The sequence below is a fragment of the Pan paniscus genome, chromosome 20, assembly GCF_029289425.2.
Source record: "Pan paniscus chromosome 20, NHGRI_mPanPan1-v2.0_pri, whole genome shotgun sequence".
NCBI classification, from domain to species: Eukaryota; Metazoa; Chordata; class Mammalia; order Primates; family Hominidae; genus Pan; species Pan paniscus.
In genome coordinates, this window is record NC_073269.2 from 61,124,019 (window position 1) to 61,146,048 (window position 22,030).

A 22,030-nucleotide genomic window follows, 5' to 3' on the forward strand; every position below is an offset into this window, starting at 1 on the left:
AGCTGAGATGGCACCACTGCAGTCCAGTCTGGCCAATAGAGCAAGACTCTCTCAAAAAAAAAAAAAAAAAAAAATTACAGGACAAATCTTTAGAAAGGAATTGGGGCCTGGCATGGTGGCTCATGCCTGTAACCTCAGCACTTTAGGAGGCGGGCAGAACACCTGAGGTCAGGAGTTTGAGACCAGCCTGGCTGATGCAGTGAAACCCTGTCTCTACTAAAAATACAAAAATTAGCTAGGCGTGGTGGTATGGTCCTGTAATCCCAGCTACTTGGGAGGCTGAGGCAGGAGAATCGCTTGAAGTCGGGAGGTTGCAGTGAGCCGAGATCGTGCCAGCCTGGGTGACAGAACAAGATTGTCTCAAAAAAAAAAAAAAAAAATTGTATCTGCACTGATGGTTTCTGTTCAGAGATTCGATTTTTTGTTAACATCTCTGGTATATATTTTTTTTTTTTAAGATGGAGTTTTACTCTTGCCCACGCTGGCAATGGCATGATCTAGGCTCACTGCAACCTCCGGCTTCAAGGAGGTTGATTCTCCTGCCTCAGCCTCCCGAGAAGCTGGGTAGCTGGGATTACAGGCACTCACCACCACGCCGGGCTAATTTTTGTGTTTTTAGTAGAAACTGGATTTCACCATGTTGGCCAGGCTGGTCTCGAACTCCTGACCTCATGATCCGCCCGCCTCAGCCTTTCAAAGTGCTGGGATTACAGGCATGAGCCACTGCGCCCAGCCATACATATCTCTGGTATTCTTTGTCTCTAACATCACCTCCAACAGTTAGGAACTGTCCTCTTCCTATGAAGTAACTAATCTAGGATATGTACCTGGCATCTGAAAACTACCCACTTAAATTTAATGACATATTCAGTTCATGGCTAGAGACGATGAGTAGAAGGAAAGGATTCTTCCCACACCCACTATATCTAGGCCCTGAAACACTAAAAAAGAAGTCCCACAAGCAGTGAGATGTCACCCACTCACTAACTGTATCTTCAAATGAATGTCTAGTTTTTTTGGTTGTGTGTGGTGTGTGTGGTATTTTTTTGGTGGGGGGGGTTTCTTTTTTTTTTTTTTGGTTTTTTTTTTTTTTTTTTTTTGATAGTCTTGCTCTGTCACCCAGGCTGGAATGCAGTGGCTCCATCTCAGCTCACTGCAACCTCCACCTCCTGAGTTCAGGCGATTCTCCTGCCTCAGCCTCCCAGGAATTAAGGTGCATGCCACCACGCCCAGCTAACTTCTGTATTTTTAGTAGAGACGAGTTTTCACCATGTTGGTCAAGCTGGTCTCGAATTCCTGACCTCAGGTGATCCACCCACCTCAGCCTCCCAAAGTGCTGGGATTACAGGTGTGAGCCACTGTGCCGGCCCCCTCAATTCAACTTTTTGATCCATGCCCCTATTTTGCTAAGTTGTCAACTTCCCTTTAGTCTTATGTGGGTTTTCCTCCATTACAGTCATGGAAGTTTCTAGAAGGCCGGGTAGGGTCTTTGAGAGGCCGAGGCAGGTGGATCATGAGGTCAGGAGTTCAAGACCAGCCTGGCCAACATGGTGAAACCCTGTCTTTACTAAAAATACAAAAATTAGCCAGGCGTGGTGTCGGAGCCTGTAATCCCAGCTTACTTGGGAGGGTGAGGCAGAGAATTGCTTGAACCTGGGAGGCGGAGGTTGCAGTGAGCTGAGATTGTGCCACTGTACTCCAGCCTGGGTGTCAGAGCGAGACTGTCTCAAAAAAAAAAAAAAAGTTTCTATACATTCATAAAGTTTCAAGATTTGGGGGTGTGTTTTCACTCCTCCATCGTCATGGACTCCAATCTGCCATCTATTTCCAAGGCCCTTCCAGGTCCTGTGTCCCTCAGCTAGTGGTATGCTTCACTTGGGACCCAGAGATACATGGGCATTATAGTTCAAATTATAATTAAGTTTAGAACTCTATTGAGACAGAAGAAAGAAAACAGAGCTAAGGTGAAATATCTCTGATAATCTGTGTTGGTTAATATCTAGGATCCTAGTACCAGATATGTTGGAGTGTGAGCTGGGGTCTTCTGCCTGTAAGACACTACCTCTCTAGCAACTGAATTTAGCAAATACAATCGTAATCCCAGCACGTTAGGGAGGCCAGGGTGGGCAGATCGTCTGAGGTCGGGAGTTCAAGACCAGCCTCGCCAACATGGGGAAACCCTGTCTCTACTAAAAATACAAAACTTAGCTGGGTGTGGTGGCACGCGCATGCTTGTACACACACACACACACACACACACACACACACACACACCCACACACCCCTGTAATCCCAGCTACTCGGAAGGCTGGGGCACAAGAATCGCGTGAACCCAGGAGGCGGAGGTTGAAGTGAGCCACCGTGCCCGCTGAGAATCCTTTTTACTTCTCCAACTTCTGTTGGCCACCTGCATTTCTTGGCTTGTGGCCCTTCCTCCAACTTCAGCAGAGCATCTTCAAACGTTGCCCTGGCTCCCTTATCCCGTCACCTCCTGCTGGCTTTGACTCTCAGCTCCCTCTTATGAGGATCCCTGTGATTGCTGGACCTACCCAAATAAACCAGGATATAAACCATCTTAAGATGCTCAGTCACCTCTACGAGGTCCCTTTTGCTCGCAGGTGCCAGGAGTTGGGACTCGGACATCTTTAGGGGAGGCCATTCTTCTGTCCACCACACCACCCCATGATTCCATTTCCATGTCACCACTGTCTCTAAGTGTGTCTAACCCCACGGCTCAAGAGTCAAAGGTGCATCACAGCAGTGAGAACTCACAGGTTTGGGTTTGCTTTCTTCCTGTGGTTGATTTCTAGGCTTTGGAACTGCGACATAACTAGCGATGGCTGCTGCTATCTCGCAAAGCTTCTCCAAGAAAAATCAAGCCTGTCGTGTTTGGATCTGGGGCTGAATCACATAGGAGTTAAGGGAATGAAGTTCCTGTGTGAGGCTTTGAGGAAACCACTGTGCAACTTGAGATGTCTGTGGTGAGTTAACTTATAAGTTCAACTTCCTATACTTACACCTTACTGAATCTGTGGCTAGTGTAAAATAATCAGTGAAGCCGACTTCCTAAGTTATATAATTGAGAGGACCTTTATAGAGTCAATCGAGCATTTACTAGGATGGTTAAAGGAATGAGTTCTAGTCTATGTCTAAGTTTTTTTTTTTTTTTTCTTGAAGTTTTGCTCTTGTCACATAGGCTGGAGTGCAGTGGCGTGATCTTGGCTCACTGCAACCTCCGCCTCCCAGGTTCAAGCAACTCTCTTGCTTCAGCTTCCCGAGTAGCTGGGATTACAGGCGCCCGCCACCATGCCCAGCTAATTCTTGTATTTTTAGTAGAGACAGGGTTTCGCCATGTTGAAGGTTCATCTCAAACTCCTGACCTCAGGTGATCCGCCCATCTCGGCCTCCCAAAGTGCTGGGATTACAGGCGTGAGCCACTGCGCCCGGCCCTATGTCTAAGTTCTAGTCTGTGTTATGCAAAGAACACCTGTGAAATTTTAAGGATACAGTGCCTCAAGCCATTCAGCCAAAAGCCACTGCCCAGCACCCCACATTCAGAGAGGTGGGAATTGGGCCAGGCACAGTGGCTCACACCTGTAATCCCAGCACTTCGGGAGGCCGAAGCGGGCGGATCACTTAAGGTCAGGAGCTCAAGACCAGCCTGGCCAACTTGATGAAACTCCATCTCTACTAAAAATATAAAAATTAGCCGAGCGTAGTAGTGGGTGCCTCTTTTTTTTTTTTTTTTTTTTTTTTTTGAGATAGTTTCACTCTTGTTGCCCAGGCTGTAGTGGAATGGCGCGATCTCAGTTCACTGCAACCTCCACCTCCTGGGTTCAAGTGATTCTCCTGCCTTAGCCTCCCACGTAGCTGCAAATAAACAGGCATGTGCCACCATGCCTGGCTAATTTTGTATTTTTAGTATAGACGGGGTTTCTCCATGTTGGTCAGGCTGGTCTCGACCTCCCGACCTCGGGTGAGAGCCACCGTGCCCAGCCAGTAGGTGCCTTTAATCCCAGCTACTTGGGAGGCTGAGGCAGGAGAATCACTTGAACCCTGGAGGCAGAGGTTGCAGTGAGCTGAGATCCTGTCACTACACTCCATCCTGGGCGACAAGAGCAAGACTCCATCTCAGGAAAAAATAAAAAAGAGGTAGGAATTAGACAGAAAATGCTGGCTCTATCAGCAGGTGAGTGGTCTCAACTTGGCTATCTTACAAATCCCTTGTGAGTTAGCTACAATCAGATGCACTTGAACCTGGAATCCTACCTGGGAGGCAATCTTAAAAGAATTTGACTCGGGATGGGCAAGGTGGCTCATGCCTGTAATCCCGGCATTTTGGGAGTCCAAGGCAGGTAGATTGCTTGAGGCCAAGAATTTAAAAACAGCCTGGCCAACACAATGAAGCCCTGTCTCTACTGAAAGTGCAAAAATCCGCTGAGCGTGGCTGTGTACCTCTGCTCCCAGTTACTCGGGAGGCTGAGGTGGGAGGATCACTTGAGCCTGGGAGGAAGAAGTTACAGTGAGCTGAGATCACGTCACCTCACTCCAGCCTGGGTGACAGTGAGATCCTGTCTCAAAAAACAAAACAAAGGCGCCTTTTTAATCACTCACTGACACGTGTAGAGGAGCAAAAAGTTTGAGTTGCTGGTTGGCCCAGGAAGTCAAGGCTGCAGTGAGCCAAGATGGCGTTACCACACTCCAGCCTGGGCAACCTAGTGGGACCGTGTTTCAAAAAATAAAGTGGCCGGGTGCAGTGGCTCATGCCTGTAATTCCAGCACTTTGGGAGGCCGAGGCAGGTGGATCACCTAAGGTCAGGAGTTCGTAGACCAGCCTGTCTCTACTAAAGAGACAGGTGAAACCCTGTCTCTCTAAAACCACAAAAATCAGGCGGGCATGGTGGCACATAGCTATAATCTCATCTACTCGGAGGCACGAGAACTGCTTGAATCCGGGAGGCAGAGGTTACAGTGAGCCGAGATCATGCCACAGCACTCCAGCCTTGGCGAGAGAGCAAGACTGTCTCAAAGAATAACTTCAAAGATGGAAGTTATTTAACCTCTCTGCTCAAAAGCCTCAGTGCTTCCCTATGTCAATCCAGGTAAAATCCTATATTGACAATGGCTTCAGGGTCTTCTGTGAGCTGGCCACCGCTTACCTATGACCTCATCTTGACAATCCTCCCTGTCTCACTCATGCCCGCTGCCTGGATGTTCTATTTTACGTGTCAGTCACATGTATCTTCAGGGCCTCTGCACAAGCTATTTCTCTGCCTGGAGAACTCCCCCCCCCGAGCTCTATGACTTGGTCTCTTCACCCCCTCACCTCCAACCATTGTAGCCAGAACCCCCAGTTATTCCCTGTACCCCTTGCCCTTCATAACCCCTCATCGCCTCCATATTTTCCTGTTAGCAGACGAGCCCTGAGGGCGGAGACGTTTTGTTTGTTTTTTGAGACCGGAGTCTCACTCTGTCACCCAGGCTGGAATGCAATGGCGCGATCTCGGCTCACTGCAACCTCCGCCTCCTGGGTTCAAGCGATTCTCCTGCCCCAGCCTCCTGAGTAGCTGGGACTACAGGTGCCTGTCACCATGCCCAGCTAACTTTTGTATATTTAGTAGAGACACGGTTTTACCATGTTAGGTTGGTCTTGAACTCCTTGACCTCAGGTGATCCATCCACCTCGGCCTCCCAAAGTGCTGGGATTACAGGCGTGAACCAGCGTGCCCTGCCTGAGACTTCTGTTGGTCATGCAGATCCCCAACACACGAGGGTGGGCTTGGCTTACCGGAGGGCATCGATCAGCACTGGCTGCATTAACGTGTTGATTTCTGTGTTTCCCCAGGTTGTGGGGATGTTCCATCCCTCCGTTCAGTTGTGAAGACCTCTGCTCTGCCCTCAGCTGCAACCAGAGCCTCGTCACTCTGGACCTGGGTCAGAATCCCTTGGGGTCTAGTGGAGTGAAGATGCTGTTTGAAACCTTGACATGTTCCAATGGCACCCTCCGGACACTCAGGTATGATCCATTTACTTCCCCATCAGGCTTTCTCCAGGGTGGTAGGTTTAGGGGAAGCATAATGACATGGACCTGCTGTAGGAGACTGATCTGGTAGCTGGATTACAGGTTCCCGCCATCACACCCAGCCAATTTCTGTATTTCACTTGGAGAAACGGGGTTTCACCATGTTGGCCAGGCTGGTCTCAAACTCCTGACCTCAGGTGATCCGCCCGCCTCGGCCTCCCAAAGTGCTGGGATTACAGGCGTGAGCAACCGCACCCGGCCACCTTTTTTTTTTTTTTCCTTTGAGGCAAGAACTCACTATGTTCCCCAGGCTGGAGTCCAGCAGCACAATGATGGCTCACTGCAGGCTCGCTCCAGCTCCTGGGCTCAAGCAATCCTCCTGCCTCAGTTCCTGAGTAGGTAGGTTTATAAGCATGAACCATTGCACCCAGCCATGGCTGCTGTCTACCTGCTCATGACAGCCAATTGTCACTGGGCTGTGTTTTGTTTGTTGCATTTTGTCAGGGTTTTGGGGTTTTGTTTTGTTTTTTCTTTTTTTTTTTTTTCTGAGATGGAGTCTCACTCTGTTGCCCAGGCTGGGGTGCAGTGGTTGCTAACTGCAACCTCCACCTCCCAGGTTCCAGCTATTCTCATGCCTCAGCCTCCCAAGTAGCTGGGATTACAGGCATGCACCACCACACCTAGGTAATTTTTGTATTTTTAGTAGAGACAGGGTTTTGCCATGTTGGCCAGGGTGGTCTCAAACTCCTGACCTCGGTGATTTGCCCACCTCAGCATCCCAAAGTGCTGGGATTACAGGCATGAGCCACCGCACCCGGCCTGAGTTGTATTTTGATACCATGGCATCAAAGAACCAAGAAGCCCCTTCCTAGGAGTGTGGGAACTTCAGAAATTCTCACAAGCAATATACTCTACTGCTGGCTTAAAATAATCTTTATGTAGAAGAAACATAGATTACTTGTTTATTTAACATGAAACTCAGCCTAAGATACTTTGTAAGTCAAAAGACATATGGACACTAAGGGTTTTTTTAAGCTTTAAGTTTGTTTGTTTGTTTATTTATTTATTTATTTATTTTGGAGACAGAGTTTTACTCTTGTTGCCCAGCCTGGAGCGCAATGGCGCTATCTCGGCTCACTGCAACCTCCGCCTCCCGGGTTCAAGAGGTTCTCCTCCCTCAGCCTCCCAGGTAGCTGGGACTACAGTCATGTGCCACCACACCTGGCTAATCTTGTATTTTTAGTAGAGACAGGGTTTCTCCATATTGGTCAGGCTGGTCTCGAACTCCTGACTTCAGGTGACCCGCCTGCCTCAGCCTCCCAAAGTGCTAAGATTACAGGCATGAGCCGCCATGCCTGGCCTGCATCTCCTCTGTTTAACTGGTACTCCGGGGTCCACCGAGTAGAAGTTGCCAAAGTGGGTGATAGAGCGGGTAGGCAGGTATTAGAGCTATAGCCCAGCTGTACTCAGCAATTCCATTTTCTGTGTATGATAATCAACAAGCATCTCAAACTACACAATGGCTATATACCATTACAAGGTTAACCTGATGTTATGTTTTTCTCTATCATCAGATCAACATGGTTGAGAATAAGAGGAATGAAAAAAAGGATTAAAAAGAGAAATGAAAGTCTTTAATTTTACATTTTATTATTTACTTCATTTATTTTTTAGACAAAAATCTCACTCTATTGCTCAGGCTGGAGTGCAGGGGCCCGATCTCAGCTCACTGTAACCTCCGCCTCCCAGGTTCAAGTGATTCTCCTGTGTCAGCTTCCTGAGTAGCTGGGATTATAGGGACGCACCATCACACCCAGCTAACTTTTATATTTTTAGTAGAGATGGACTTTCACCATCTTGCCTAGGCTGGTCTCAAACTCCTGACCTCAAGTGATCTGCCCACCTCACTCTCCCAAAGTGCTGGCATTACAGGCATGACCCACCACATCTGGCCTCATTTTATATTTAAAAATAAAAAATAAGCAAATCAAGCCAGGTACAGTTTAGGCAACATGGTAAAACCCCAACTCTACTAAAAATACAAAAATTAGCTGAGCATGGTGGCAGGTGCCTGTAGTCCCAGCTACTCGGGAGGCAGAGGATAGGATGGCTTGAACCCAAGAGGCACAGGTTGCAGTGAGCTGAGATGGTACCACTGCACTCCAGCCTGGGCAACAGAGAGACTGTCTTTTTTTTTTTTTTTTTTTTTTTTTTTTTTTTTTTTTTTTTTTTTGAGATCGCCCAGGCTGGAGTACAGTGGCACGATCTCGGCTCACTGCAAGCTCCGCCTCCCGGGTTCACACCATTCTCCTGCCTCAGCCTCCTGAGTAGCTGGGACTACAGGCGTCCGCCACCACGCCCGGCTAATTTTTTGTATTTTTTTAGTAGAGACAGGGTTTCACCGTGTTAGCCAGGATGGTCTCGATCTCCTGACCTCGTGATCCGCCCGCCTCAGCCTCCTAAAGTGCTGGGATTACAGGCATGAGCCATCACGCCTCACCTGAGACTGTCTTTAAAAAAAAAAAAAAGAAAGAAAGAAAATCAATGTGGAACACTCCTTTGCCACCTAGAATAATCAGGAAAGGTGACCCATGCCCTGTGCCTCCTTAACAGACTTTCAGGTACTTGGGAATTTGAAACAAATCTCCTTGATGCACAAAGTAACCTTTTCTTCCCCCATTGTACCCCAGGTTGAAAATAGATGACTTTAATGATGAACTCAATAAGCTGCTGGAAGAAATAGAAGAAAAAAACCCACAACTGATTATTGATACTGAGAAACATCATCCCTGGGAAGAAAGGCCTTCTTCTCATGACTTCATGATCTGAATCCCCCCGAGTCATTCATTCTCCATGAAGTCATCGATTTTCCAGGTGTTGGTGAACTGCCTGTGACTCCTCTCCTCCCCTGCCCCTACCCCTCAGGGATAATGAGTTCATTGCTGGGCTAGATGTTTTAGCCATGATTCTGCCTCTGTTTTACACCTGCACACGTCCTTATCTTTGTTACATATGAAATATCTGTATCACGGGTATATTGAGAGAAATAAAGGTGAGAGCATTCACAAATGAAGCTGTTACTTAATAATGGGCTTTGACAAGTTAGAGAAAAGACATCTTACTGGGTAGAACCTGGGGGGTGGGGGAAGTGACAGTGTTTAATTGCATTGATTTCTATTGCCTTGTCAATCTTTGCCTTGCCTTGGTATTTCCTTTCTTTTTTCTTTCTTTCTTTTTTTTTTAGACTGAGTTTCACTCTGTTGCCCACGCTGGAGTACACTGGCACGATTTCAGCTTACTACAACCTCCCAGGTTCAAGCGATTCTGCTGTCTTAGCCTCCTGAGTAGCTGGGATTACAAGCATCCCCCACCACACCCGGCTAAATTTTTTTGTATTTTTAATAGAGATGAGGTTTCACCATGTTGGCCAGTCTGGTCTCAAACTCCTGACCTCAAGTGATCCACCCACCTCAGCCTCCCAGAGTGCTGGGATTACAGGCATGAGCCACTGTACCCGGCTTTTTTTTGTTTTTTTTTTTTTCTTTTTCCTCAAGCACGAGTGTTGCTCTGTTGCCCAGGCTGGAATACAGCAGCATGATGATAGCTCACTGCAGCCTCAAGCTCCCAGGTTCAAGCGATCCTCCAGCCTCAGCCTCCTCAGTAGCTGGGACTACAGGTGCACACCACCAAACCAGGCCAATTTTTGTGGGATTTTTTTGAAGACAGGGTCTCACTATGTTGCCCAGGCTGATCTCAAACTCCCAGGCGCAAGTAATATTCCTGCCTCAGCCTCCCAAAGTGCTAGGATTACAGGTGTGAACCACTGTGCCTAGCCTGTCTTGTTACTTCTTGACCTGCGTGGATCACTGCCTGCTGAGTATTACTTGCCAGAGGATTTCTCCTACCAATCTACAATATTTTAGGTGCTTCGGTGTAGCTTATATATGACCATGTCATTGCTCTGATTTTGCTTTTTAAAAATTCTAACTTAAAATAGAATCTCGGCCAGGCACAGTGGCTCACACCTGTAATCCCAGAACTTCGGGAGGCTGAGGTGGGTGGATCACGAAGTCAGGAGTTGGAGACCAATCTGGCCAACGTGGTGAAACCCCGTCTCTACTAAAAATATAAAAAATTAGCCAGGCATGGTGGTACATGCCTGTAATCCCAGCTACTTGGGAGGCTGAGGCAGGAGAATTGCTTAAACCCAGGAGGTGGATGTTGCACTGTGCTGAAGACTGCACTACTGCATTCCAGCTTGGGCAACAGAGTGACTCCTTCTCCAAAAAAAAAAAAAAAAAAATCTCATGGTATGCATAGTTTTTCACTATAGAGTCTCCAGTATTTCCTTGTGATACAGAATTCCAAATTCAACAAAGCAGCAGTGCAAGCTCTACGCTGTAAAACCACAAACAAAACGAACTGTACTATAAAGACAACACTAGTTGGCAAAGTTGCTTCTCATGGGGAGACTTTGTTGCTGTCTGTGTTTACTGGATGAGCAAACAAATGGACGGTAAGGGGGAAAAAGAACAGTACAAATTTTTATTAAACACTAATCATGTTTTTTTTGTTTGTTTGTTTTGAGACAGTTTCCTCTTGTTGCCCAGGCTGGAGTGCAATGACACGATTTTGGCTCACTGCAACCTCCGCCTCCCCGGGTTCAAGCGATTCTCTTGCCTCGACCTACTGAGTAGCTGGGATTACAGGCATGTGCCACCAAGCCTGGCTAATTTTGTATTAGCAGAGACGGGGTTTTTCCATGTTGGTCAGGCTGGTCTCGAACTCCCGACCTCAGGTGATCCACCGGCCTTGGTCTCCCAAAGTGCTGGGATTACAGCTATGAGTCACCGCACCTGGCAACATTTTTTTCCTTTTCTTTTTTTTTTTTTTTCTGGTGGCAGAATCTTGCTCTTTCACCCAGGCTGGAATGCAATGGCACGATCTCGGCTCACTGCAGCCTCCACCTCCCCAGTTTAAGCAGTTCTCCCATCTCAGCCTCCCATGTAGCTGGGACCACAGGTGTGCACCACTGCACCCAGGTAATTTTTGTATTTTTGGTAGAGATAGGGTTTTGCCACGTTGTCCAGACTGGTCTTGAACTCCTGAGCTCAGGTGATCTGCCCACCTTGGCCTCCCCAAATGCTGGGATTATAGGCATGAGCCACCACACCTGGTAAAAAGTAGTTTTAATATTTAAATTTAAAACTAAAAAAGTTAATCTCTCTTCCTACTTTCATTTCTTCATCAGGGGCTATTGGTTTATTCCCACCGACTAGATCCAAGTTCTCTGATACTACCTTTAAACCACTCCATCACTTTCCAGTTCCACTGCATACAGTGTGGGCTTCTGAGGTTTCCTGGTTCAAGGTGTCCTTGTTCAATGTGGCATGGGTTATTCCCTGAGCATTTTGTTTTTGTTTTTTTTTTTGACAGTCTCGCTCCATTGCGCGGTTTGGAGTGCAGTGGTGTGACCTCGGCTTATTGCAGCCTCTGCCTCCCAAGTTCAAGCAATTCTGCCTCAGGCTCCCGGATAATTTTTGCATTTTTAGTAGAGACAGGGTTTCACCGTGCTGGCCAGGCTGGTCTCGAACCCCTAACCTCAAGCGATCTGCCTGCCTCGGTCTCCCAAAGTGCTGGGATTACAGACATAAGCTACCGTGCCCGGCCTCCAGAGCATCTTTATTCTCAGTTTCAGCGGGAAGAAGGGAGAAGGTTGGTAAAAGAGAGGCACAAAGTTTAAAAAGGACATTGCGTGAAGAAACTAAAGGTTTCTCCTTCTCCACACTATTGACATTTGGGATCGGATCACTACTCGTTGGGAAACGTCCTGTACATTTCCAGGGTGTTCGGCACCATCCCTAGCCTCTACCCCCTAGATACCAGCTCACATCCTCACAGTTAACAGTGATCAAAAATGTCTCTGGGCAGTGGAAAATATTTCCTGAAATGCAAAGTTTTCTTAGGTTGAGAACCATTGTAATCTAGCCCCATCTTTAGAGAAGAAATTGAGTAACGGATCTACATCCATTGAGGAACTATGGACACCCCAGGGGCCCATGAAATGTAAACTCGCACTCACAATTAACCATCTTTCTTCAACGTGTGTATTTCATGTAGCCACACTCTCAGATGCCCACCCCCATTACCTACAAGTCCTAAACAGGGAAACCTGTGGCACATGGGTTCATGTGTGTCTGAATCTATACATTCAGAGATGAACAAGTACTGCTCTCCCTATACCTGTGACCGCTCGCCTCCGCCCATCACTGAATTCTAAAAATGTGGCCTCAGGCTCACAGCAGCATTAGCACTTGCTTGCTCTGGATCTCATCACATTGATGATCAAGAACAACGTATTCACTGGGTTCTCTGCTAAGGATCCAAAAAAAACCATTCCACAATTCCACGGCCATGTTTGCACCCAGGAACCACGAGGGCTGGGTTAGCCCAGATGGTGGGCTTGGGAAATGTTCTGGAGCAAAAAAAATAAGAGCCAGAGGTCATGAGAGCCTGACCCCCTCCCCCAACGCGCGCGCGCACACACACACACACACACACACACACACCACTCTCTACCTCCAAGCCACATTTTCAGGCTTCTCAAAGCTAAGGTCACTCCCATGAGCTAAGCCGTGCTTCTCTCAATCCTCAGCTCTTCCACAAGAATAGGAAGAACTCTCTCCTGTTCAAAATCCTGTGGCTCAGCTGCAGCTCTGGAAGAAAGACCCCGGTGAGGGTCTTTCTTTTCACAATCCCCAATCCCAGACCACATCCTGTGCCCCCAAAACAACTTCCATGGTAACCACATCCTTCAGGAAGTGAAGTCAGGCAGGAAGTCAAGTCAGAAGACAGGGAATGGGCTGGGCATGGTGGATCGCACCTGTAATCCCAGCACTTTGGGAGGCAGAGGCAGGTGGATCACATGAGGTCAGGAGTTCGAGACCAGCCTGGCCAACATGGTGAAACCCTGTCTCTACTAAAAATACAAAAAGTAGCCAGGCGTGGTGGTGCATGCCTGTAATCCCAGCTACTCTGGAGGCTGAGGCAGGAGAATTGCTTAAACCCAGAAGGCGGAGGTTGCAATGAGCCGAGATCGCACCATTGCACTCCAGCCTGGGGACAGAAAAAAAAATGTAGCTGAGCATGGTAGTGCACGTCTGTGATCTCAGCTACTTGGGAGTCTGAGGCAGGAGAATCGCTTGAACCCAGGAGGTGGAGGTTGCAGTGAGCCAAGATTGTAATCGTCCAATGTGTTCACCTTGCCCACTGCCTAGACAGAGCTGATTCATCAAGACAGGGAATCGCAATAGAGAATAATTCATGCAGAGCTGTCTCTACGAGAGACCAGAGTTTTATTATTATTCAAATCAGTGTCTCCCAGCATTCAGGAAGAGTTTTTAAGGATAATTTGGTGGGTGGGTGGGAAGCCAGTGAGCCAGGAGTGCTGTTTGGTCAGGGATGAAATCATGGGAGCCAAAGCTATCTTCTTGCACTCAGTTCCTGAGTGGAGGCCAAAAGATAAGATGGGCCAGTTTATTGATATGGGTGGTGCCAGCTGATCCATCAAGTACAGGGTCTGCAAATTAAGCGCTGATCTTAGAAGCAGTTTAGGGAGGGTCACAATCTTGTAGCCTCCAGCTGCATGACTCCTAATGTTCGTCCTACAGGGCCAATCTAGTCCCCAGGCAACAAAGAGGTCTGCTTTGGAAAAGGGCTATCGTCTTTCTTTAAACTATAAACTAAGTTTCTCCCAAAGTTCAGCCTATGCCCAGGAATGAAAAAGACAGCTTGGAGATTAGAAGCAAAATGGAGTCAGTTAAATCTCTTTCACTGTCTCAGTCATAATTTTGGAAAGGTGGTTTCAAGCTGGCACAACTGCACTCCACCCTAGGCGACAGAGCGAGACCCTGTCAAAAAAAAAAAAAAAAAAAAAAAACAAGAAGTGAAGTCAAGATAGGTAAATTCGGAAGACAGGAAGTGGTGGTAGAAGAAGTGAAGTCATACAGGAAGCAAAGTCAGATGACAGGAAGTGAAGTAAGAAGACAGGAAGTGGTTGTAGAAGACAGGAAGTGAGGTCATACAGGAAGTAAAATCAGAAGACAGGAAGTGACATCAAACCAGGACTTGCAGTCGGAGGCAGGCAAGAAGTGAAATCAGAAGACAGGAAGTGGCTGAGGGGAACGTCTTTTCTCTCTCCTGCTCAGCCCGAAGTGAACAGGTAGCATCAGGTGTGCCATTTCAGTGACTGGGCACAGCCCAGGCACTCACATCTCTGTGCAGTGCCTATTCTTGGAACACCAGAGACCTCTACACTATTTTCTGTTGCTTTTTTCCTTCATTTTCAGAGATGAGATCCTGAATTGAATGACTTGAATTACTATGGAAAGTGATTGACCAAGGTAAGTCACAACTATCTTGTTCTTTAATTTTGGTGTTGTTTGTTATGACTTGTTAGCCGTCTAACACACATAGCTTTGCATTTCCACTCTGCATTACTTGTATTTTTATTATTTTGTAATATTTGTAATAATTTATTATAAAACTGTGTTATTTTGGGATATTTTTAAGTTAAAATGCGATTTTTTAACTAAGTGGCAGTATGCAAAGCAAGTGTTTCAGAACTCTCCCCCATCAATACGTCTTCTCTCCTGAAAGAAACAATTTTGAGACTTCCTGTTCTTAATTCTGTTTAACAGCATACTTCTAAAAGAAAAAGTGTATACTGTTATTATTTATTGTGTTACAAAAATATACACGCACCTTTCATGCACGTCCGTGTGAAGAGACCACCAAACAGACTTTGTGTGAGCAATAAAGCTTTTAATCACCTGGGTGCAGGTGGGCTGAGTCCGAAAAGAGAGTCAGCGAAGGGGGACGGGTGGGGCCATTTTATAGGATTTGGGTAGGTAAAGGAAAATTACAGTCAAAGGGGGGTTGTTCTCTGGCGGGCAGAGTGGGGGTCATAAGGTGCTCAGTAGGGGAGCTTTTGAGCCAGGATGAGCCAGGAGAAGGAATTTCACAAGACAATGTCATCAGTTAAGGCAGGAACAGGCCATTTTCGCTTCTTTTGTGGTGGAATGTCGTCAGTTAAGGCAGGAACCGGCCATCTGGTTGTGTACGTGCAGGCCACAGGGGATATGATGGCTTAGCTTGGGCTCAGAGGCCTGACATTCCTGTCTTCTTATATTAATAAGAAAAATAAAATGAAATAGGGGTAAAGTGTTGGGACAGCGAAAATTTTTGGGGGATGGTATGGAGAGATAATGGGCGATGTTTCTCAGGGCTGCTTCGAGCAGGATTAGGGGCGGCGTGGGAACCTAAAGTGGGAGCGATTAAGCTGAAGGAAGATTTTGTGGTAAGGGGTGATATTGTGGGGCTGTTAGAAGAAACATTTGTCATTTAGAATTATTGGTGATGGCCTGGATGCAGTTTTGTACGAATTGAAAAACTAAATGGAATAAGAGAAGGTGAAAAACAGGCATTAAAAGTCTAAGAATTGGGAGGACCTAGGACATCTAATTAGAGAGTGCCTAAGGAGGTTCAGCATAGTCCTGCCAGCAAAGATGTATTTATTTATTTTAAGAGTTAAGAGTGGCGGTTTGGGGATAGTACCAGGAGATATCAGCTGTGCTGGCCTGGAGAAACAGTGTAAACAAGAGCAGGGCATGTGTGAGTAGTTGATAACAGTGAATAGGAGTATGACTAGACAGAAGATAGTAGGGATGACAAGTTTTTTGGGGCACAGTCTAAGTTGGTTTGGTGTCTGGAATGAGACTGGGGCCTAATAAAAAGGAGTGTCTATACAGGAGCTTAAATGGGCTGTATCTTGTAGCATTCCGAGGACAGGCCTGAATTCTGGAAGCAAAAATGGTAAAAGTATTGTCCAGTCCTTTTTAAGTTGGTGGCTGAGCTTGGTGAGGTGTGTTTTTAATAGACCATTAGTCTGTCACTGAATACTAAGAGCCTGAAAAAATGCTTGGCTGATTTGACTAATAAAGGCTGGTCTGTTATCAGACTGTATAGAGGTGGGAAGGCTGAACTGAGGAATTATGTCTGACAGAAGGGAATGACAAGGCTAAACTGAAGAATTATGTCTGACAGAAGGGAAGAAATGACTGCGGTGGCCTTCTCAGACCCTGTAGGAAAGGACTGTACTTATCCAGTGAAAGTGTCTACCTAGACTAAGAGGTATTTTAGTTATCTTACTCGAGGCATGTTGAGTAAAGCTAATTTGCCAGTCCTGGGTGGGGGCAAATCCTTGAGCTTGATGTGTAGGGAAGGGAGGGGGCCTGAATAATCCATGAGGAGTAGTAGAATAGCAGATGGAACACTGAGAAGTGATTTCTTTGACGATAGATTTCCACGATGGAAAGGAAATGAGAGGTTCTAAGAGGCGGGCTAGTGGCTTGTACTATAGCATAGCCTGCCTTTGCTGGTGTGTGGCGATTAGGCCTGGTGGAACCACCATCAATAAATCAAGCGTGATCAGGGTGAGAAACAGGGAAGAAGGAAATGTGGGGAAATGGGGTGAATGTCAGGTGGATCAGAGAGATATAGTCATGGGGGTCAGGTGTGGTATCTGCAATAATGTGGGAGGCCAGACTGAGGTCCGGGGCAGGAACAGTGGTAATTGTGGGACTTAACAAAGAGTGAGTACAGCTGAAGGAGCCGGGGAGCAGAAAGTATATGCGTCAGGTGTGAGTAAGAAAATAGATTTTGGAAATTATGAGAGCTGTAGAGAGTGAGTTGAGCATAGTTTGTGATTTTGAGAGCCTCTAAAAGTATTAAAGCAGCGGCAGCCGCTGCTCAGAGACATGAGGGCTAGCCTAAAACAGTAAGGTCAAGTTGTTTGGACAGAAAGGCTATAGGGTGTGGTCCTGGCTCTTGTGTAAGAATTCCGACCGCGCTAACCATGCCTAGGAAGGAAAGGAGTTGTTGTTTTGTAGAAGGTGCTGGGGTTTGAGAGATCAGTCAGACACGATCAGCAGGGAGAGCACGTGTGTTTTTATGAGAATTATGCCGAGATAGGTAACAGATGAGGATGAACTTTGGGCTTGACTGAAGTAATGGGGGCTGTCTGTGAAGCCTTGCAGCAGTACAGCCCAGGTAATTTGCTGAGCCTAATGGGTGTCAGGGTCAGTCCAAGTGAAAGCGAAGAGAGGCTGGGACGAGGGGTGCAGGGGAATAGTGAAAAAAGCATCTTTAAGATCGAGAACGGAATAGTGAGTTGTGGAGGAAGGTATTGAGGACAAAAGAGTGTACGGGTTGGGCACCACAGGGTGGATAGGCAAAACAATTTGGTTGATAAGGCGCAGATCCTGAACTAATCTGTAAGACTTGTCCGGTTTTTGGACAGGTAAAATGGGGGAATTGTAAGGAGAGTTTATAGGTTTTAGAAGCCCAAGCTATAGCAGGCGAATGATAACAGGCTTTAATCCTTTTAAAGCGTGCTGTGGGATGGGATACTGGTGTTGAGCAGGGTAAGGGTGATTAGGTTTTAATGGGATGGTAACGGGCATGTGATCGGTTGCCAGGGAAGGAGTAGAGATGTCCCATACTTGTGGGTTAAGGTGGGGGGATATGAGAGGAAGACGCAAAGGAGGCTCTGGGTTGGGGAGAAGGGCGGCAATGAGATGCGGCTGTAGTCCAGGAATAGTCAGGGAAGCAGATAATTTGGTTAAAATATCTCGGCCTAATAAGGGAACTGGGCAGGTGGGGATAACTAAAAAAGAGTGCATAAAAGAGTGTTGTCCAAGTTGGCACCAGAGTGGGGGAGTTTTCAGGGGTTTAGAAGCCTGGCCGTCAATACCCACAACAGTTATGGAGGCAAGGGAAACAGGCCCTTGAAAAGAAGGTAATGTGGAGTGGGTAGCCTCCGTATTGACTAAGGGGACGGACTTACCTTCCACCGTGAGAGTTACCCGAAGCTCGGCGTCCGTGATGGTCTACGGAGCTTCCGAGGCGACTGGGCAGCGTCAGTCTTCAGCCGCTAAGCCGAGAAGGAGTCAGTCAGAGAGCCTTGGGCCAGAGTTCCAGGGGCGCTGGGAGTGGCTGCCAGGTGAGTTGAACAGTCCGATTTCCAGTGGCGTCCTACACAGATGGGACATGGCTTAGGAGGAATCCGGGGCTGCAGGCATTCCTTGGCCTGGTGGTCAGATTTCTGGCACTTGTAGCAAGCTCCTGGGGGAGGAGGTTCTGGAGGAACGCCTGGCCGCTGCGGTTCAGGCGTTTGGAAGTTCTTGTGTGCTGGAGATGTGGCTGGGGTTTGTCTCACAGTGGAGGCAAGGAATTGCAACTTTTTTCTATTATTGTACACCTTGAAGGCGAGGTTAATTAAATCCTGTTGTGGGGTTTGAGGGCCGGAATTTAATTTTTGGAGTTTTATTTAATGTCGGGAGCAGATTGGGTAATAAAATGTATTTTGAGAATAAGACGCCCTTTTGACCTTTTAGGGTCTAGGGCTGTAAAGTGTCTCAGGGTTGCTGCCAAACAAGTCATGAACTGGGCTGGATTTTTATATTTGATGAAAAAGAGCCTAAACACTATCTGATTTGGGGTAAAGAAAAAGGAGCATTAACCTTGACTATGCCTTTAGCTCCAGCCACCTTTTTAAGAGTAAATTGCTGGGCAGGTGGGGGAGGGCTAGTCACGGAATGAAACTGTAAGCCGGACCAGGTGTGAGGAGGGGAGGTGATAAAAAGATTATACGGTGGAGGAGTGGAGGCTGAGGAACAATTGGGACCTAGCTCGGCCTGGCGAGGAGGGGAGAGGTCAGATGGGTCTGTAGAAAAGGAAGATTAGAAAGACTCAGTGACGCTTGGGGTTGAGACTGAGGGGACAGGTGGGAGGGAAAGAAGGAAGATTTGGGACGAGTTGCACTGGGCACAGAGACTAGGAAGGGACTGATGTGTAAAAGAATGCCTGGACGTCAGGCACCTCAGACCGTTTGCCCATTTTACGACAAGAATTATTTAGATCTTGCAGGATGGAAAAATTGAAAGTGCTGTTTTCTGGCTATTTGGAACTACTGTCGAGTTTGTATTGGGGTCAAGCAGCATTGCAGAAGAAAATATGGCATTTAGGTTTTAGGTCAGGTGTGAGTTGAAGAGGTTTTAAGTTTTTGAGAACACAGGCCAAGGGAGAAGAAGGAGGAATGGAGGGTGGAAGGTTGCCGATAGTGAAGGAAGCAAGCAAGCCTAGAGAAAAGAGAGAGTAGAGACACGGAGGGAAGGGGTTCGGGGGTTCTTACCTTCCAGAAAAGCGGGAAAGGGGTTGGGGCATGGATATAAGAGATTGGGGCACAGAGATAAGAGGTTGGGGCATGGAAATAAGGGATCAGGGTGCAGAGATAAGAGGTTGGGGCATAGAAATAAGGGATTGGGGCACAGAGATACGAGGTTGGGGTACTTGCCCCTCCTCTAGAAAAGCGGGACTTGCCACTAAGAGTGAAGGAGAAGGGGTTGGGGGTTTCTTGCCCCCCAGAAAGGTGGAGAAGGGGTAGAGACACGGAGAGGAGGGGTTGGGGAACTTGCCCCTTCCCCAGAAAAGTGGGACTTGCCACTAAGGGTGAAGGACCAAGGCAGGCATCCCTGCGTGATCTGACACCTCTGAAACGTGGGTATATAATCAGAGAGGCGTCCCTGCAATGATTAAACACGAAGGGAAGGCTGCCTTCCCTAGTCCGTGACTGGCGCCGGAGTTTTGGGTCCACAGATAAAATGTGTCTCCTTTGTCTCTACCAGAAAATGAAAGAAATTGAAATTAAGAGAAGGGAGAGATTGAAGAGTGGAAAGGAGAAAGTGGTTGAGGGACAGTGAGAGAGGTTGGAGAAGAGAGTAAGAAGAGGCTGCTTACCTGATTTAAAATTGGTGAGATGTTCCTTGGGCTGGTGGGTCTGAGGACCTGAGGTCGTATGTGGATCTTTTTCACAGAGCAAAGAGCAAGACAGGGGATTGATCTCCCAAGGGAGGTCCCCCGATCCAAGTCACGGCACCAAATTTCATGTGCGTCCATGTGAAGAGACCACCAGACAGGCTTTGTGTGAGCAATAAAGCTTTTAATCACCTGGGTGCAGGTGGGCTGAGTCCGACAAGAGAGTCAGCGAAGGGGGATAGGGGTGGGGCCGTTTTATAGGATTGGGGTAGGTAAAGGAAAATTACAGTCAAAGGGGGGTTGTTCTCTGGCGGGCAGAGTGGGGGTCACAAGGTGCTCAGTAGGGGAGCTTTTGAGCCAGGAGAAGGAATTTCACAAGACAATGTCATCAGTTAAGGCAGTAACAGGCCATTTTCCCTTCTTTTGTGGTGGAATGTCATCAGTTAAGGCAGGAACCGGCCATATGGATGTGTATGTGCAGGTCACAGGGTATATGATGGCTTAGCTTGGGCTCAGAGGCCTGACAGCACCTACCTAAAAAATTCCAATAGCACTAAAAGGGTGTGTACAAAATGCAGTGGCTGACTAATCATCTCCTCCATTGCTCCGCCTAAGAGACACCCACTTTTAGCTGTTTTCTTTAGGAACTTGTTAATATTAGGTTGCTAAAAACATGTAACCATGTGAATGAGCTTAGACTTACTGGATTCCTATCATAATAGGCGGGGACTTAGTTATTCTACAGTGTTGTTCTTACTGTTTTTTCTCTTCCAATGTTTATCTCTATGTCTGCATATCAACATTCAGTATCACATTTTTTTTTTGAGACAGAGTCTCGCTCTGTCACCCAGGCTGGAGTGCAGTGGCGCAATCTCAGCTCACTGCAGCCTCTGCCTCCTGGGTTCAAGTGATTCTCCTGCCTCAGTCTCCTGAGTAGCTGGGACTACAGGCGTGTGCCACCACGACTGGCTAATTTCTGTATTTTTAGTAGAGACAGGGTTTCACCATGTTGGCCGAGCTGGTCTCGATCTCCTGACCTCGTGATCTGCCCACCTCAGCCTCCCGAAGTGCTGAGATTACAGGCATGAGCCACCACGCCCGGCCAGTATCACATTTTTATACCCACAGATATTCGCAGCTGAGAATTTTCGGGTAATATAACTTGCTTCTTTTATTTTTGTTGTTGTTATTGTTCCCCTAAAGTTTATATGTTTTTTATTTTTATTTTCTTTTGAGGCAGGGTCTCACTCTGTCACCCAGGTTTGAGAGCAGTGGTGCAATCATGGCTCACTGCAGCCTCAACCTCCCCGGGCTCAGGTGATCCCCAACCTCAGCCTCCTGAGTACCTGAGAGTAGGCATGTGGTACCACACCCAGCTAATTTTTTATATTTTTTGTATATGAGACAAGGTTTCACCATGTTGCCCAGGCTGGTCTCGAACTCTTAGGCTCAAGCGATCCCGCCTCAGCCTCCCAAAGTGCTGGGATTACAGGTGTGAGCCACTGTGCCTAGGCTATACTGGTCTTTTTAAAATCTACTTAGTTTACTTGACCTCTAAAATTATTTTTCCTGTCTTCTGATAGCATCTCAGTATGATTTTCCACTATGTTAAGACAAGGAATTGACCCATTCTTACATTTGGAGGCTTCTCTAAGCAACTTTCCCGTTCCCCCTTCACCCAAGCTGTGTGCTCACTAGCCCTGATTCACAGCCGTCGTCCTGGAACTTCTTTGTGCCATCCTTCTGTCTTTTCCCAAGTGACCCACCTACCTCAACCTCCCAAAGTGCTGGGATTACAGGCGTGAGCCACTGTGGCCAGCCATTCTTTTCCTTTTTTAAAACAATTTTTATCTTCTTTATTTTAAGTAGAGATGGGGTCTCACTGTGTTGCCCAGGCTGGTCTCGAACTCCTGGGCTCAAGTGATCCTCCTGCCTTGGCCTCCCAAAGTGTTAGGATTACAGACATGATCCACTGCACTTGGCCCAGTGGTACAGTTTTACACTCATTAGATGGTCAAGAAATGCCTAAATGCTATAATAAATATAGAACTTTACCTTGAGAAGACCTAACATTTCCTTCAGAAAGTAAATATGAGAGGGGTGGAGATGGTGCATTATCTTATTTTTATTATT

General features: G+C 47.1%; 1 protein-coding gene across 3 annotated transcripts in view; it reads left to right on the top strand.

Moving 5' to 3' along the window:
* The window catches only part of NLRP2 (NLR family pyrin domain containing 2), a 37,972-nt gene extending 25,868 nt beyond the window's left edge, over nt 1-12,104 (top strand). For 2 of the 3 annotated variants that reach the window (XM_055102904.2, XM_034945006.3), the window contains 3 exons: nt 2,811-2,981; nt 5,846-6,016; nt 8,713-12,104. In XM_055102904.2, the coding sequence (XP_054958879.1) occupies nt 2,811-2,981; nt 5,846-6,016; nt 8,713-8,851 (481 nt within the window). In that variant the 3' untranslated portion in view covers nt 8,852-12,104. The remainder of the gene's footprint in view (nt 1-2,810; nt 2,982-5,845; nt 6,017-8,712) is intronic. The other variant, XM_055102905.2, reaches the window with a different exon arrangement.
* The last annotated feature ends 9,926 nt before the right edge of the window (nt 12,105-22,030 follow it).